Source organism: Panthera tigris, chromosome A3 (assembly GCF_018350195.1).
Source record: "Panthera tigris isolate Pti1 chromosome A3, P.tigris_Pti1_mat1.1, whole genome shotgun sequence".
NCBI lineage: Eukaryota > Metazoa > Chordata > Mammalia > Carnivora > Felidae > Panthera > Panthera tigris.
In genome coordinates, this window is record NC_056662.1 from 113,856,736 (window position 1) to 113,874,208 (window position 17,473).

Here is a 17,473-nt window from a genome sequence, read left to right on the forward strand (position 1 = left end):
TTTCCTTATCTGTAAAATGGAATAATATAGTAATACCTATCTCCTAGGGTAACTTTCTTATTTCTTTCTTTCTTTCTTTCTTTCTTTCTTTCTTTCTTTCTTTCTTTCTTTCTTTCTTTCTTTCATTTTTGAGAGACAGAGAGAGAGGGAGGGAGGGAGGGGGGAAGACAGGGTGTGAGCAGGCGAAGGTTAAAGGGAGAGGGAGACACAGAATCTGAAGCAGACTTCAGGCTCTGAGCTGTCAGCACAGAGCCTGACATGGGGTTCAAACCCACAAACCGTGAGATCATGACTTGAACTGAAGTCAGACGCTTAACCAACTGAACCACCCAGGCGCCCTCTAGGTAACGTTAATAACTAAATGCGTTAATATGTGCATAGTACCTAGAATATTACTTGGAACTTAGGAAGCACTATACAAACATTAGCTGTCTGGTGTCCTTTGCTGGTATTTCCTACCAAATGTCTGAACTGAAATTAATCTCAATGGCCTAATATTACTCTAACAAGACTTATTATTTCCCTGTAGCTGCTATAACAAATCACCACAAACTGAGTGGCTTGAAATAACAGAAATTTTTTTCTCTTGCCATTCTGGAGGCCACAAGTCTGAAATCAAGGTGTCAGCAGCGCTGTGGTCCCTCTGGAAAACCCATTTCTTACCTCTTCCGTCTTCTGGTGGCTATCAACATTCTTTGGCTTGTGGTCACATCTCTGTTCTCTGTCTTCACATTGCCTTTTGTCTGTGTGTCTTTCTTCTCTTTTTCTGCCCCTTTCTTGTATGAGGCTACATGTGATTGCATTCAGGGTACACCCAGACTATCCAGGATACTCTCTTCTCAGGATCCTTAATTTAATCACATCTTTTGCCATATAACACAGTCTTCACTCTTTTGCTACAAAGTGATATTCACAAGTTCTGGGGATTAGGGATGGACACATCTTTTCTAGGGGGCCACCATTTGACTCAAGGTCCATAAAAAATGTAAGCTTGGATGGGATGCATCACTGGCTCATTCTGTGTCTAGTCACCCTTGCATTTGGCCTACATACCCCGCTCTCTAATATATCCAAAACCATTATTTACAATAACAGGTATCACCTGTGTATATACAGACAAGTGACTATTCATTGTCAGTGTTTATTATTTCATTGGGAGGACTCAGGGAAGTGAACCAAGGGCTCAGAGGATTAGTTGGCCCAATGCCCTTTGGCATACAGAAGAACCTCTTGGTGGGTTCTGCTCCAAAGGGAAAAATTGGGGGGCAACTCTATTTTATGCTTAAATACAACTGAAAACCCTCACCATTCCTGGCTTTATCTTTGGAAAAGTTTGATTTATTTCAAAGGAGAACAGTGTGATGGTGCTTTAATAAGGACTCTTTCAGTTCCAAGTAACAGAAAAATCAATTCAAATGGACTTACATAAAACCTGAATTTGTTAACTCTCATGACTGAAAAATTTTGACTTCAGGTCCAGATTGATGCATGGTTCTAAAGATACCATCAAGACTCAGTTTCTCTCTCCAGCTATTGGCTCTACCTTTTCTGGTTCTGTTCTCTGAAAGGCTGTCCTTTAGTGGTGGCAAGACAACTGTAGGATCTAACAGCTTATATCCTCTCTGATTCACAACATGTGGAAAAGAACAGTTCTCAAAAAAAATGTAAGCAAAACCTTATTGGGATTTGTTGGGTCACATGCCAATTTCTGAAATAACCAGAGTGATAAGGCTATCCCTGTTTTAATTGGCTGAGGAGCCTGAAGAGGATGAACCCCCTTGTGGGCTAAGATGGGAAGGAGAACCAAGGTAGTTACTCTAAGAAGGAAGAATGAATATTGGGTGGCAAATACAACGGATGACTCCAATAGATGTAATAGATCTTTGAGCTAAAATGTCTGAAAACCAAACCTGGGTTCTTTTGAAGGGTACGTGGGATTTTTTCCCCCCGGTTGTATATGTTGATCACAATTTCTCTTTCCAACTGGAAATGAGTGAGTTATTTTGAAGCAGAGGACCCTCATTTGAATCTCATCTCATGTGGTCCTAGGAAAATTACCACATCTGTGAGCTTCAGATTCTTCCCTGGCTCAGCAGTAACTCTCTCTTCCCTTTCCTCTCTCACTTATCGTTTTAATGTTTAATTTCCTTGATTTATGCTTTTATCTTTATTATTGCCTTTCTTCTGCCTCTTTTGAGTTTATTATGATCTTTTTTTCCTAGATTCTTAAGGTGGGAGCTCTGAGACCTTTCCTCTTTTCTAATTGTATGCATTTAGTGCAACAAATTTCCATCTCAGCACTGATTTAGCTGTGTCCCATGAATTCTGATACATTGTAATTTTAATTTTCATTGAGTTCAATATAGTTTTTGATATCCTTTGAAGCTTACTCTTTGAACCATAAATTATTTGGAAGTATTCTGTTAAGTTTCCAACTTTTGGAGAAGTTCTTGATATTTTTCTATTTGATAGAGTTGGTGAGAGGCAGTCAGGCTCTGGAAATATTTTGAATGTAGAGCTGATATGATTTGTTAATAGATTTAATGTGGTATATGAGAGAGAGAGGCAGAGAGAGAGCGAGAGAGAGAGAGGAGTCAACAGTGGTTCAAGGTCCACAATCAGCAATTGGAAGAATGAACTTGCCATTTACTGAGATGAGGCGGACTTAGGGAAGTGCAGGTTTTGGGAAGGGTGGGGAATCAGGGTTTGGGCTTTGGATGTATTAACTTTGAGATATCCTTTAAACTGGAAGTCTAGTGGAACACTGGCTGTATGAATCTGAGTTCAAGGACTGCAGACATCCTGTCTGGTGACATAAATTTGGGAGTTGTCACTCTGTGTATGATATTTAAAGATATGAGACTAGACATGGTCTCATCTATAGAGGCTATAAATAAAGAAAAGAGTCCTGAGCCCTGGAGCACTCCAATATTTACAGGTCAAGGAAATAAAGAGAAAGCAGCAAAGGAAAATGAGGAGAAGTCAGTAAAGTAGAAGAAGAACCAAGAGAAAGTGGTGTGCTGGAAGCTGAGTGAAGAAAGTGTTTCCAGAAGGATGAAGAGGTTAACTTGTCAAATAAGAAGAGAGCCGAAAATGGACTGTTGGATCTGGAAATATGAAGGTCTCTGGTGGTCTTGCCAAGATCAGTTTCTGTGGCTGGGGAAGGAAGAAAGAAGAGGAGGAGAGACAGAGAGATGGCAAGTATAGATAACTCTTTGAAGGAGTTTTGCTGTAAAGGAAAGCAAAACATTGGGGTGGTGGATGAAGGGAGACATGGATTGAGGAAGGAATTATTACTACACATAGCAAGTAAATATATACATGGAAACCTTGTATTTACATATAGAATTTGAATTTATTTTGATTGACAATGAAATCTAAAATTTCATATAGTGAAAAGTCTTCAATAGGCTTGATAATCTTAGCAATAGCATTTATATTTGAAGAAGACTTAGTTAAATATGAGTTGGTCTATGGAAGATGTGTAATTTTAAAGGTTGTTTCTTTAATTTAATTTGAATTTGGAATTTCAGTTAACCCTTTCCAATAAGAGTCCCCCAAAATGAATATTTACTTAGCAGTGATAGAAAACTTTATATTTACAGAGTACTTATCAGTCTCTGTATCAGAACAAACACAAGAGAATGAAAATGTCATTAGCAGTGTAGGAGGGAATTAAAGCAAAGTGGTCCCAGATCAGGAAAACTGAGTCTCAGAGCATATGTGGGATCTGAATGTGAAACTCACCTGCAACCCTCCATAGCACTAATTGTCAACCTCTTGGGCTACTTGACTCTCTTTTCCTTTATCTTCATTGTTTTTATTGCTTTCTACATTGAAACATTTATTTTGAACTGCTTCCAGCTTTCCAGCAGCAAAATCATTCAGATCAGAAGGATTATTTGCCCTTCTGGGGCTCCTGACTTTCGAGAGCCTGTTCCTTATGATGGGTTTCACCAATCCTCTTTTCCTTTTCCTGCTGGGAAATCCAGTGAGGCTACATTTCCCAGTGAGGCCACTTCCAGCCTACGGCCTGGCCCTTGGGAAAACCTATACACCATCCTCTATGCTCTCTCTCTTTGTTTGCCCATCAGAGGAGGAAAATGGCCTGGAAGAGTCTGGATCCTGAATGATTGTGGAGCAGAGCACCACCGCTGAACATTATGCTATGGCATGAGCAAGAAATGAACTTTTGTTATGTGGAAACTCTGATACTTTAGAGTTCTTTATTATAGCCATGAGCCTGTTCTGATTATAACACACTCCTTTGGATGAGATATGATGAGTTTTGGCTTTGCATTCAGATTTAAAATGTCTAGAGGTTAGGGGTGAGGCAGATATGTGATTTGATCTGGAAGCATGGCTCACATGCGAGCACCAGTTTGGGGGCATTGTTGGCATTGACAGGGCCACTCTGGGAGGCAAGAAACTATTTAAAAAATTTTTCAAATAACCTTTCTGTAGCCTTCCAGAACTTAAGCTACCTTTAGGCCCTCAAGGCTTCATGGGGTATGAAGGGGAAGAGAAACAAAATCTTCAGCAACTATCCTGTGTCAGGCATTTTTCCTTGCATAAACATTTAATTTTTACAGGAATCCAATGAGGTAGTAAAGATTATCCTCAGTTTACAGATATTAACCATCAACTATAGGCATTATGCTTTTTGATATGCAGTTTGTTACAAATTTGGCCAGTGGAACTCCTTTCCGGTTGGCACGTATGTAATTTTGACAGTCCTGGTCATCTCCCTTTTGATCTTGGATTGTTTCCTTACTTTCCAACACAACCAAAACACTTCTGTCTCACCTTATACTTTTTCTGCCTCTGATCTGGAATGAGCTGTTTCTTCATGGTGGCCTGCTTCTTTTAGAGAATAGCATTCACAAATGAAGACCTGGTGCTTATTGCTACGGGTGTGTCATTACTCCTAGGTCTTTGAGTGGGTCAGAATTACAACTCATGAATTTATATGATACCTCCAATTCAAATTCAACATTACATTTCCTTTGACTTTATATTCATATCCTTTTCTTTTACACCAAAAATCTTAGTTTCTTTTTTACCTTTATTTTTATTTTAGAGAGAAATAGAAAGACAGAGCATGTGAGCAGGGGAGAAAGGCAGAGGGGGTGAGAGAGAGAGAGAGAGCAAGAGAGAAGGAGAGAATCCTAAGCAGGCTCCACGCTCAGTGCTCAGTGTTGAACCCGACGTGGGGCTCAATTCCACAATGCTGGGATGATGACCTGAGCCAAAATCAAGAGTTGGACACCCAACTGACTAGGGCACCCAGGAGCCCTAGTTCTTAGTTCTTAGTTCTTAATCACAATAGCATGTATACTTATTGGCTTTCTCTGACAATATTAATAAAATAATTTATATTACAATACCATTATTACTGATAAAAATAAAAAAATCAGTTGTTATTTCTGTGCCATTCTTTCTGTCCCACTAAGGATATACAGTCATAGTACCATGTTCAAAAGTCACTTGAAAGGATTCTTTTTGTGTATGTGCTTGTGTTACCAACTTTATATACAACTGGATTTATGTTTCTCTTTGTTCTCACTTTTACAGTTTGCTCTTTTTGCAACTTTTTAAACATAAAGGCATTCACATGGGCCATATTTCAAAGCTATATAAAAAGGTAAATGGGGTGCCTAGGTGGCCCAGTTGGTTAAGCATTCAACTTCAGCTCAGGTCATGATCTTGTGGTCTGTGAGTTCAAGCCCTGCGTCGGGCTCTGTGCTGACAGCTCAGAGCCTGGTGCCTGCATTGGATTCTGTGTCCCTCCGTCTCTCTGCCCCTCCCCCACTCGTGCTCTGTCTCACTCTATCTCTCAAAAATAAATAAATGTTAAAAAAAATTTTTTTTAAAAAAAAGGTAAATTCAGTGACGTTTCATTTCCACCTCAATCCCTTATACTCTTTATCCTTTCCCTTCCTTCTGCCCTCTATAGCTAAGTATCTTTTAAAATTAGTTTCTCATTTACCCTTTAGGGTTTGTTTTGTTTTGCAAAAGTAAGCAAATGTGACCACTTTGATAAACAGTTTGTCAGTTCCTTAAAATGTTAATATAACCATAAGGCCCACAAATTCCACTTCTAGGTATCTACCCAAGAGAATGGAAAATATACATTCACATAAAATTTAGTCATGAATGCTCATGGCAGCATTACTCCTAGTAGCTAAAAAGTGGAAAAAACCCACATTTCTATCAGTTGACAAATGGGTAAACAAATTGTGGTATATCCATATAATTGAATATTATTCAGCTTTAAGAGGGAAGGGGGTTCTTTTTTTTTTAATTTTTTTTAACGTTTTTATTTATTTTTGAGACAGAGAGAGACAGAGCATGAACGGGGGAGGGTCAGAGACAGGGAGACACAGAATCTGAAACAGGCTCCAGGTTCTGAGCTGTCAGCACAGAGCCCGACGCGGGGCTCGAATTCACGCACCGCGAGATCATGACCTGAGCCGAAGTCGGCCGCTTAACCGACTGAGCCACCCAGGTGCCCCAAGAGGGAGGGAGGTTCTGATACACAGTACAACGTGGATGAACCTGGAAAGCATTATGCTAAGTGAAAGGACTCAGTCACAAAAGACCACATCGTGTGTGATTACACTGGTAAGAAATGTTCAGAAGAAGCAAATCCTTACAGACAGAGTAGATTGGTTGTTGACCAGAAGCTGGTGGTGTTGGGGGTGTGGAAAATTGTAATTGACTGCCACCAGTTACGGGCTTTCTTTTTGGGGTGATGAAAATATTCTGGAATTAGATAATGGTGATGATGACTGCACAGCTTTGTGACTATACTAAAAACCACTGAATTGTGCACTTCAAAGGGTGAATTTTGTATATGTGAATTTTATCTCAATAATGCTTTTATAAAAAATAAATGTATATATTATTTCCTTAAGATATTTTTTAAACGTTTTATTTTATTTTTTGAGACACAGAGCGAGACAGAGCATAAGCAGGGGAGGGGCAGAGAGAGAGAGAGACACAGAGTCCAAAGCAGGTTCCAGGCTCTGAGCTGTTAGCACAGAACCGGACGGGGGGCTCATGAAATCAGATGTTTAACCAACCAAGACACCCGGATGCCCCTCCTTTTCTTGATTACAAAACGATGGCAAGCTTTTTGTAATATACTCTTTATCAGCTTCCTTTTTTTCACTTACAAATAAATCTCAGAACTTGGATGAATCTTGAAGGAATCATGCTGAGTGACAAAAACCACTTTAAAAACTACATATGTTCGATCCACTTAACATAATCTTGAAATGACAAAACTGTGGAAAATGAAAACAGGTTAGTGGTTACCAGGAATGGGGAGAGGATGTGGCTATAAAAGGATAGTAAGAAAGACCCTTGTGGTGAAGGAGTAATAAGAAAATGTACCGAGAGTTTAAAAGTATCGTAAAGTATGATCTTCTCAGCCTTATGCAAATACATTTAAAAACTTGAGTGTTAAGCATGATTTTGTATAAAAAACATGTGTTTTTCAGGACTTACTAGAGTGCCCCAGAAGGCATAGATAAGACAAAGAAACCAATTATTCTGAGAGAAATAGGGATATTATCAATAATAACAACAAACCCTCCTCCCAGCAGTATAGTCCCAGACAGATTTCACAAAAAGCTTCTGCCAAATTTTTAAAGACTGTGTAATTCTAGTGCTATATGTCATTCCAGAGCACGGTCAAAGAATGAAGCCTTCCAGAATCTTCTAAGAGTGAAGTATAACATTAGTTACAGGAAATCCTAGAAAATATACTGGAAAGCCATTATAAATAATAAGGAATTCAGGATGTGGTTGGGAACAAAATTAATATATTAATAGTAGAAAAATCAAAGGCCTTCTATATGTAAAACAATCAGTTAATAGAGGTCAATGGAAAATCCCATTGACAGTCACACAAAATAAGATTTTAAAAAGCGTGGGATTAAACATAACAAAAAATGTGCAAAATCTATGTGAAGAAACTTAAAAATGTACTGGGGAACACACAAAAAAGACCTGAGTTAGTGCAAAGGAACCACCTGTACCTGAATAAAAGGGTAATGTCAACAACAACCTAATAAACACATTACCAGAAACAACACGTTTACTGATCTCTTCTTTGTTCCTAAGCACCTTGCATATACTGACTCACTTAATCCTCACAACCCTATGAAATGGGGGTGGATGAAGAGACAGACACAATGAATGAAGTTAGGTGACAGGGTCATAGAGCTAGTAAATGGAAGAAGCCCTACAATTTAAAAAAAAAATTATTCATTTATTGAGAGAGAGAGAGAGCGAGCGAGTGCAGGGGAATGGCAGAGAGAGAGGGAGAGAGAATCCCAGGCAGGGTCTGCACCATCAGCATGGAGCCTGACATAGGGCTCGAACCCACAGACTGTGAGATCATGACCTGAGCCAAAACCCAGAGTCGGGCGTTTAACAGACTGAGACACCAAGGCACCCCAAGAAGCCTTACAATTTAACCCCTGTGCACCACTGCTTGAATTTTCTCTTGGTTAACTTAAAAATTGAGATATAATTCACATACCATAAAATTCATCATACTAAAGTGTACAATTAAATGGTTTTTAGTATGTTGAAAAAATTGTGTAACCTTCACCGTTGTCTAATTCTGGAATATTTTCATCATCCCCAAAAGAAATCTTGTACCTGGTAGCAGTCAGTCCCCATTCCTTCATCCCCCAGCCCCTGGCAACCACCTGTCTCTAAGGATTTGTCTGTTCTGGACATTTCATATGGATGGAGTCATAGAATATGTGGCCTTTTGTGACTGGCCTCTTTCATGTAGGATATTGTTTTTAAGGTCCATTCATGTAGCATATGTACCACTACTTTATTCCTTCCTATGGTTTAATAACATGTCATTGTATGGATGTACAACATTTTGTTTATCCATTCAGCATCCATTCCCGTTTGGGTTGTTTCATTTTGGTTACTATAAATAATGCTGCTATAAATATTTGTGGGCAAGTTCTTGTATTAATGTATGTTTTCATATATTTAAAATAGTTAATTTATAGTTTTTGTCTGGTAAGCTCAGTGATAGGGCTTCTCAGGGACAGCATCACCGTCTTTTGGTTGCTTTTCTCCCCTGTGTATGGGTCATACCTTCCTGTTTCTTTGTATGTCCCACGGTTGATTGTTGAAAATGAAGCATTTCTGATGATACTTTGTGGCAGCTCTGGGAATCAGATTCTCCCTGCCTCCCAGGGGCTTGTTGTTGTTGCTGTCTATTGTCATAGTCGTTTGTTTGCTTAGCGACTTTTCTGAACTCATTCTCTGAAGTCTTCATCTTTATTGTTGTGGCCACTGAAGTCACTGCTTGTTAGCTTGTTAGCTCATGATCACTTAATGATGGGACAGAGCTTTCCCTAAACACCTGGAACCAATTAAGTCTCCCTTGTCTTTGCCAAGGACCTCTGGGTGTCTGTTAAGGGACTTGTTCAGTAATCACCCATGTAGTTTACAGCTCTGCTTTTAGCCTTGTTAGCTACTTGTGCAAACCTTAAGGTCAATCAGAGGTGAGAGTGTAGGACATTTTCAGGTCTGTTTTTGAACATGTGCATGGCCCTATGCATGTTCATGGCTGTGTAGATTCCCAGAAACATACCTGAGATTTTCAAAACCCCTTATGGACATCTCATTCCTCCATCTTTCCTTTAAAGCTTTTGGAGGAGTTTTTCATCTGCCCCACCTGTTATCCGTTGCCTCAGGCCACTGTCCTAGTAAAACATTCAAAAACATCCCCCTTCCCCAGAAACATTTAGCCCTGGGTAAGGTTGAGTGAGGTGGTCAAAAGACAAGCCTTTTGAGGGGAACCACCAGACAGATAACATGATGACTTCTCTTTGGGACTAAGGCTCCAGCCCTGTTTTCCTCCCTCCAATCCTGGGAATGCGGGCTGTTACTTTTGAGGCTGTGCTGAGCTGGAACGTGGGAAATGGGACTAAGGTGAGTAAGTTAAAATGCACGGTGTTTGTGGCCCTTCCTGAGATTCAGCTATTTTCTTGCCTAAATGCTCCCCATGTGGCTGCAAGTCTGGGCTAATCCCAGAGTTTTGACAAAGTTGATTTTGACTTTTATTTTTTTTGCCAATTTTTTCTTTGCTTTTATGCTTTTTTACAAACTCTTAGAGGTCCCCCTTCTGCGATTTCCCTCCCTTAATTAATTTTTACATCTAGGAGTATTTCTAAAATTTGCGGGGTGAGTGTTCCATGAGTTGGTTTTAAAGTTCAGATGAAGAAATACATAATATAGAATAAGTTGAAAAGCCTCAAAAAGAGTAATGATTTAAGAATAGCCCCACCTACAACTGGCTGACTCAGTCACTAGAGCTTACAACTCTTGATCTTAGGGTTGTGAGTTTGAGCCCCACATTAGGAGTAGAGTTTACTTAAAAAATAGCCCCACCTAGTATTAAGATATATATTAAAAGTACAATTATTAAAACAGTGTAATACTGGCAATCAATAGATCAATGGAAGAGAATCGAGAGTCTAGAAGAAGAATCAATTTTTATGGCAATTTAATAATACCAATGGTAGTGCATGTCAGTGAAAAAAAGAATTAAGTAAATTTACTACCATTAGGAAAAAGATTTAAGTTGGATTCTTATCTAACTTCTTACAACAAAAGAAATTCCAAATGTATCAAAGGTTTAAAAGTAAAATGTAAAATCATTAAATAATGAGTGGTTATAAGACTTTGGAAGCAACCCAAATATCCATCAAAGTAAAATAGATAAACACATGTGATACATTCATACATAACAGTAATATACAACCATGAAAGTATATGAACTATATAGCTTATATACAACAACATGCTTGAACTATATAGCTTATATGCAACAACATGCTTATATTAACAATATGAGTTAAAGACATGACATTAATGATACTCTAATAATCACAGAATATGAGTCCATTCGTATGGAATTAAAAATGAACAGAAATAAACCATATTTTTATAGATGCATCCAAATGTGGTAAAATTGCAAAGAAGCAAAAAGAAATTATCACAGAAATCAGGATGGTGGTTATGTCTGGGGTGATGGTGGTACCATGAATAGGGAGGGACCCATGGGAGGCTTCTGGGAGTGATGGGAATGTTCTATTTCTTGACTTGCTTAGTGATTATATGGGTGTTTATTTAATAGTTATGCATTAAAGTGTTCACGGGGCGCCTGGGTGGCTCAGTCGGTTGGGCTTTGGCTCAGGTCATGACCTCGCAGTTCATGGGATTGAGCCCTGCGTCGGGCTGTGTGCTGACAACTCAGAGCCTGGAGCCTGCTTTGGATTCTGTGTCTCCTTCTCTCTCTGCTCCTCCCCTGCTCACACTCTGTCTCTCTTTCATTCTCTCAAAAATAAATAAAAATATTTTTAAAAATCTTAAAGACCTGTTCACATAGGTTTATGAACTTACCTGTATGATTGTTATATTGAACGATAAAAGAAGGAAAGTTACAAAGAAGATATAGTTGATGTCTAGCATTCAATTATACCTTGGCAAATTTTTATTTTGAGGCTATTTCTATTTTTTTTAGTTCGATCTTCCTAGATTACTCTAGATTCCATAACATTTAGAGGAATCTCTCTCTTTTCTCACGAGATTCTTCAGTCCACTTTCTAGAAATGCTACAATATCAGTAATTAAGTCTATCAGAGAGACATAGAAAAATGCATCGTTGAGTGGCTGCTATAAAAATGTCATTGCACTGCTGCATGGGGCAGGCCAGGCTTTCCCTTTCTTCAGGATAGTATGGATTTTACTTGTAGATTGATATAAAGCTGATCTCCAATTCTGGGCTCATAGGATTGAATTTATTAACTACTGGATGGAGAGGAAATGTAACTTTCAAGGCTGGTCTGAGAATAAAATAAGGTAATAAATGGTGACTACTATGGATTTTAATGAAGCGAGATAAATAATAGCATAAATGATTGCTGTAGAATTGAATAATATTCTTCTTTGCATAAGTTCACCGGAAAATGATTTTATAAAATGGGTTTGATGTGGGGTACCTGGGTGTCTCAATCATTTTAGCATCTGACTTTGGCTCGGGTCATGACCTCATAGTTTGTGCATTTGAGTCCTGCTCCAGGTGTACTTGAGCCCCGCTCTGGGCTCCACACTCTCTTACCTTCCCTCCCTCTCTCTCTCTTTGCCCTCCTCTCTCTCTCTCTCTCTCTCTCTCTCAAAATAATTAATTAATTAATTAAAAAATGGGCTTGATATAATTGTTTATTGTTTCATCTTATTTGATTTTTTTTTTAAACAGTGTATCCTGTCCTTTCTTTCCCATATACCCCAGGACATTTGTTTACTCATTGCGTACTAGAGGGAGGCCTTTTCCAGTTGTGCTCCTCGTCAAAGGCTTTGTTTTCTGCATGGGAAATGGACTTCTCCAAGGCTACTATCTGATTTACTGTGCTGAATACCCTGCTGATTGGTACACAGACATACGGTTTAGCCTGGGTGAGTACACCTGACCATCTCCCACCCACACCCCAGTGAATATCCCTTCCAACAGCCTGAATCACCATCACCTCTCCCCACCCTACTGCAATAACCCTTAGTGACTCCCTTCCCTTCTCTCCCTGCTACCAGTCTTTCCTCTATAAAGCAGTAGGAGAGCACTTTGAAGAACATCATTCCCGCCCCCGCCCCAAGAATCCTCCAGAATTCTATTACTCTCAGGATGAAATACAAATTCCTTACCACTGCCTCTGCTTCTGACACCCAAATATTGTTGGTCCTGCACGATTTCCCAACCCTATTTCCTGCCTCCATCCATTTACTGTGCTGTAGCCTCAGGGAACTTCCTGCTGGGCCTGAAATGGCCAAGCTGGTCTGGCCCCAAAACTTTCAAACAGACCATTCCCTCTGTCTAGAATGTTCTGTCCACATATATTCATGGAGATTGGTCCCTCACTTTACTTAGGTCTCTATCAAGTTGTGCCTCCTCAAAGAGACTTTTCCTGACCATTTATCTAAAATAGTAGAAGACACTAATTGTTGAATTTTTTTTCATTATCTGCAAGAGGAACTCAAGTTGGGAAGGTTCAATTGTGCATTACTTTGACTCAAACCAAAATACAGGGATTATCCTTAATTTTTCTCTTTACATCACACATCCAGTTCTATCCATCAGCCTAGTACAGCTGCATTTAGTTCCATAACTGTGCCAACTGGCCTCACTTCTCCCTCACTGCTCCAACTTTGTCCTAATCTGAGCAGCGATGACCTCTTGCTGGGACCACGACAGTGAACTTCAAACTAAGCTTCCTACCACTGGTACTGGCCTTCAGCAGCCCCTTTTGCACACAGCAGTCAGAGTCAACATTTGAAACCACAAATGACCGGGAGCACCTGGGTGCCTCAGTTGGTTGAGTGTCTGACTCTTGATTTAGGGTCAGGTCATGATCCCAGGGTCACGGGATTGAGCCTTGCATCAGGCTCTGCACTGAGCATGGAGCCTACTTTAAGCGTCTCTGTCTCTGTCTCCCTCTGCCCTTTTCCTCTGCTCTGTGCACTCTCTCTCTCTCTCTCTTAAAAAAAAAAAAAAAAGAAGTAAAAAGAAAACACAAATGACTGGAGGATTAGTTATATGAATGCCGATACACGCACACAATGGAGTGTTCTGGAGCCACAGAAACAAACAAAATAAAACAAAAACAAGGAAGGTCTTTGTGTGCTCCTGTAAGATGTCTCCAGAATATGTGGTTATATAAAAATCAAGTGTGAACAGTATATATAGTATGCTACTTGTCATGTAAAAATGGTGGGAGGGAAGTGTGTGTGTGTGTGTGTGTGTGTGTGTGTGTGTGTGTATAAAACTGGAAAAGGGAGTATCAGATTGATAAAAACTAAAAAGGTGACACATAGGTTTTCAGGGAAAGAGAATGGGATGGTGGGCAGAGCTTCTCTTTTGATATGGTTGTGTCCTTTGAATCACAAAACTTCATAACTTAGGTAAAAAAAAAAAAATCTAAGTGGGGGCACCTGACTGGTTTGGTCCAGGGAGCAAGTAACTCTTGATCTCGGGGTTGTGAGTTTGAGCCCCATGTGGGGTGTAGAGATTACTTAAATAAAACTTAAAAAAAATCTATGATACGCATCAAGGAGGTCACTTGTTGGGATGAGCATTGGGTGTTAATACCACACTGTATGTTAACTAACTTGAATTTAAAAAATAAATTTAAAGAAAACTTAAAAAAATCAAAATGGAAAAAGTTCCCTAAAATTGGGAACAAACAAATAAATGTACCTAACTATATATCAAGCTGGTAACATAACCACACAGGAAAATGACTTATGCCAGTTTACAGGAAATAAGGCAAATGAAGAAGTAAGCTGAATGGCACCATGAGAAAATGAGCCAGTCTTATCTAGAAAGGGGAGCATTCTGAGGTACAAGAGTCCAGTCTTTTCAAGAAGTCAGTGCCCTGAAAAAATGTTTTAAAAAGGTAGAGGTCAAAATGGTCTTAAAAGAGATAATGACCAACTACAAGATATGGTCCTATGTTGGACTTTGGTTTGCTCAACCCAGCTATAAGGAGCATTTTGCTTCTTCCTGGGGAAATTGAAATCTGGCCTAGATACTACACAAGATGAAAATCTGGAAGGATACGCACTAAGGTGTTTAATGGTGGTAATTTCTGGGTGGTGGGAATAAGGTGTCTTGATTTTCTTATTTTTACAAATTCACATGTAGTATTCCACATACTTATTTCTTTTGTAATATTAATAAACAGAAATAAGTTCCTATTTTTCCCTGCTTAAAACCTGACACTGGCTTTCTCTTGCACTTAAAAATCCAAACTCCTCACCAAGGTATATAATGCTTACTGTGTTTTTTTTAATTATCATCCAGTCCACATTTTCTCACTTTTCCCTCTATCTTAAAGTTTCAACTACAAAGTTTCTACTTCTTAGTCACGGTAAACCTATTCTAGCCTCAGGGCCTTTGCACCTAATCCCTATACTAGATTGCTGTCCCTCAGATCTATGCATTCTCATTATTCAAATCACAGGACAAATGCCAAATCTTCAGAAAAGCTTTCCCTTTCCACCTCATCTAAAGTAGAGACACCACTTCCCCTCCCCAGCTCATTCTCTATCTCATGATCCTATGATCTTCTGCTTTGGTGTGACATTATATAATTAAAACAATTTTAATTATTTGAATTCATTTGTTTTCTTCCACTAAAATGTAAGCTCCATGAGAACAGACACCTCAACTGTTTTCTCACTACTGTATCCCTGATGTTTAGGACAGTGCTTGGTACATAGTAACAGTAAATAGTAGTTGAATGAATAAGTGAATGAATAGGTGAATGAATGAACACATAAGTGAGTCTTGTACCATCCTTGTGAAATAGGTACTGTTAGAATCTCCATTTTACAGATGACAAAATGGAGGCTGAGAGAAGGTCAGTGACTTGCCCAAGGACACACAGCACAGACTCTGAGTCCAAGGTTCCTGCTTTGTTCACTGCTGTGCATGCTATCTCCCCTCCTTCTCTCAATGTCTTGCCATTGGTGTCTCTCCCCAGTTTCCTTTTCTTCCAGGCCAATAACTAAAAAAAAAATTATTATCGGAGTATAGTTGACATACAATGTTATATTAGTTTCAGATGCACAACATGGTGATTCAGCAATTCTATACATTATTCAGAGATCACCAAGATAAGTGTAGTCACCATTTGATGCCATGCCACGGCCAATGATCTTTCGACTAGACAAGACTGAAAATCATATCATATCGTATTTCATATCACACTAAATGAGGTGAGAGTAGATCTGACTGTTTTGAATTCAAGTGTTCTTGCTTTTTGCCTCATGTGTTTTGATCGGTACAAATACACATCGTTGAGAGGTGAGGTTGGGCATCTATGTGGAAAAATAGAGTGTTTCTGGGTTGTAATGGTGCCCATTGGGGTGTAAGACCTAGCATCCCTGATCCTGGCTCTCCTCACCTCAGACCAGGGCTCTTTCTGAACCAATGAATGGGGAACAAGTGTGTGTGTGTGTGTGTGTGTGTGTGTGTGTGTGTGTGTGACTGACAGTGGTGGAAACCAGTTTACTAGGTGCCAGTCTCCCCAGTCCAGCTCATGTTACTTTCATGCAAATGGATGTATCAATGAGGAATGCTCTGAGCATTGAGTCACAGAAAACCAGTTCATAATGACTTAAATAATTAAGAATTTATATTTCTTACATAGCAAGAATGTTCAAAGGCAGGTGACTTCTGCATCCCTTCAATTGCTTACAGATGTCATTAAGATCCCAGGAACTTTCTATACTTTCTTTCCCACTGTTCTTAACATGTTTGTATGTGGTCCTCATGATATTCACTCCATGACTGCAAGACAGTTGCTATAACTCGAGGCATCACATCTGGCAATGAATGAGGAGGGTGACAGAAGAGGTGCTGTTCCATCTGCCCTTTTATCAGAAAAGCAAAACATTTCCAAGGAAACACCCAGAACATTCACTTCCCTTTACATCCTTGTGGCAGAAATAGGTCACATGACCACTTTTCAGACTTCCAGCCTCTATAGTGTGGGAAGGCAAAGGAAGGGGATTTGGAATTACTTGTTGAGTTTGCCAATCACAATTTAATTATTTGTGAATGAGTCAAAAGCTTGCTATTCATTCATTCATTCATTCATTCAAGTATTGGCCCATGGTGTTTCTTCCCTTTTTCTTCTCTGCCACCTGCCTCTATCATATGACACAGTTCTATGAAACAATGTGGCCTCTCCACCAAATTTGGGACCATGACTAATTGGCCACCCTTTGACATTCTTTGTAGCATCCTCAGAATTTGAAATTGAATGCCCTTGTCTCCATTTTTAGGAAGAAAAAAAAACTTAGCTTGTGAGAAAAACACCAAAATCAGGATACATTTTTAACTTCTTCCTTCTGTCTTCTTTGCTAAGGTGTCTTCTTATTTATTTTGGGAATGGGGATCAACATTCATAGTGACTGTATACTGCGCCAGCTCAGGAAGCCTGGAGAAGTCATCTATAGGATTCCACAAGGTAATGTCTCTCCTGCCCTCCAGATTTCTACTCTTCCTTGGGAGCCTTTCCCAGGGATTATGCTATGAACGGCAAATGGAGGGGGGCGGGCAGTGAGGGCACAAATGACACACTATATCTCCATTTGCCTCTGACATCCCCTCCCACCCCACAACACATTTGTGTTTTTTATCTAAACCTGGAAGTTCAAGAAAGGCAGAGGCATCCTCAGGAAGGTGTGAGATCATAACACCCTAAAGGTGGGGTAGTGCAAGGCTGGGGGCAAGGTGGAAATAGGCTACCACCTAGTTACAATAGGTACGATTACATGTGCTGGGTTAGGCTTCTCTAGAGACACAGAACCACTAGGATACAGATACGGATACAGATATATATATATGGAGAAATTTATTCTGAGGAAT

At 39.5% G+C, this 17,473-nt stretch overlaps 1 protein-coding gene across 1 annotated transcript in view; it reads left to right on the plus strand.

Moving 5' to 3' along the window:
* The window catches only part of SRD5A2 (steroid 5 alpha-reductase 2), a 41,139-nt gene that overhangs the window by 16,799 nt on the left and 6,867 nt on the right, over positions 1 to 17,473 (plus strand). The window contains exons 2-3 of the mRNA XM_042979794.1: positions 12,338 to 12,501; positions 16,971 to 17,072. Of these exons, the coding sequence (XP_042835728.1) occupies positions 12,338 to 12,501; positions 16,971 to 17,072 (266 nt within the window). The remainder of the gene's footprint in view (positions 1 to 12,337; positions 12,502 to 16,970; positions 17,073 to 17,473) is intronic.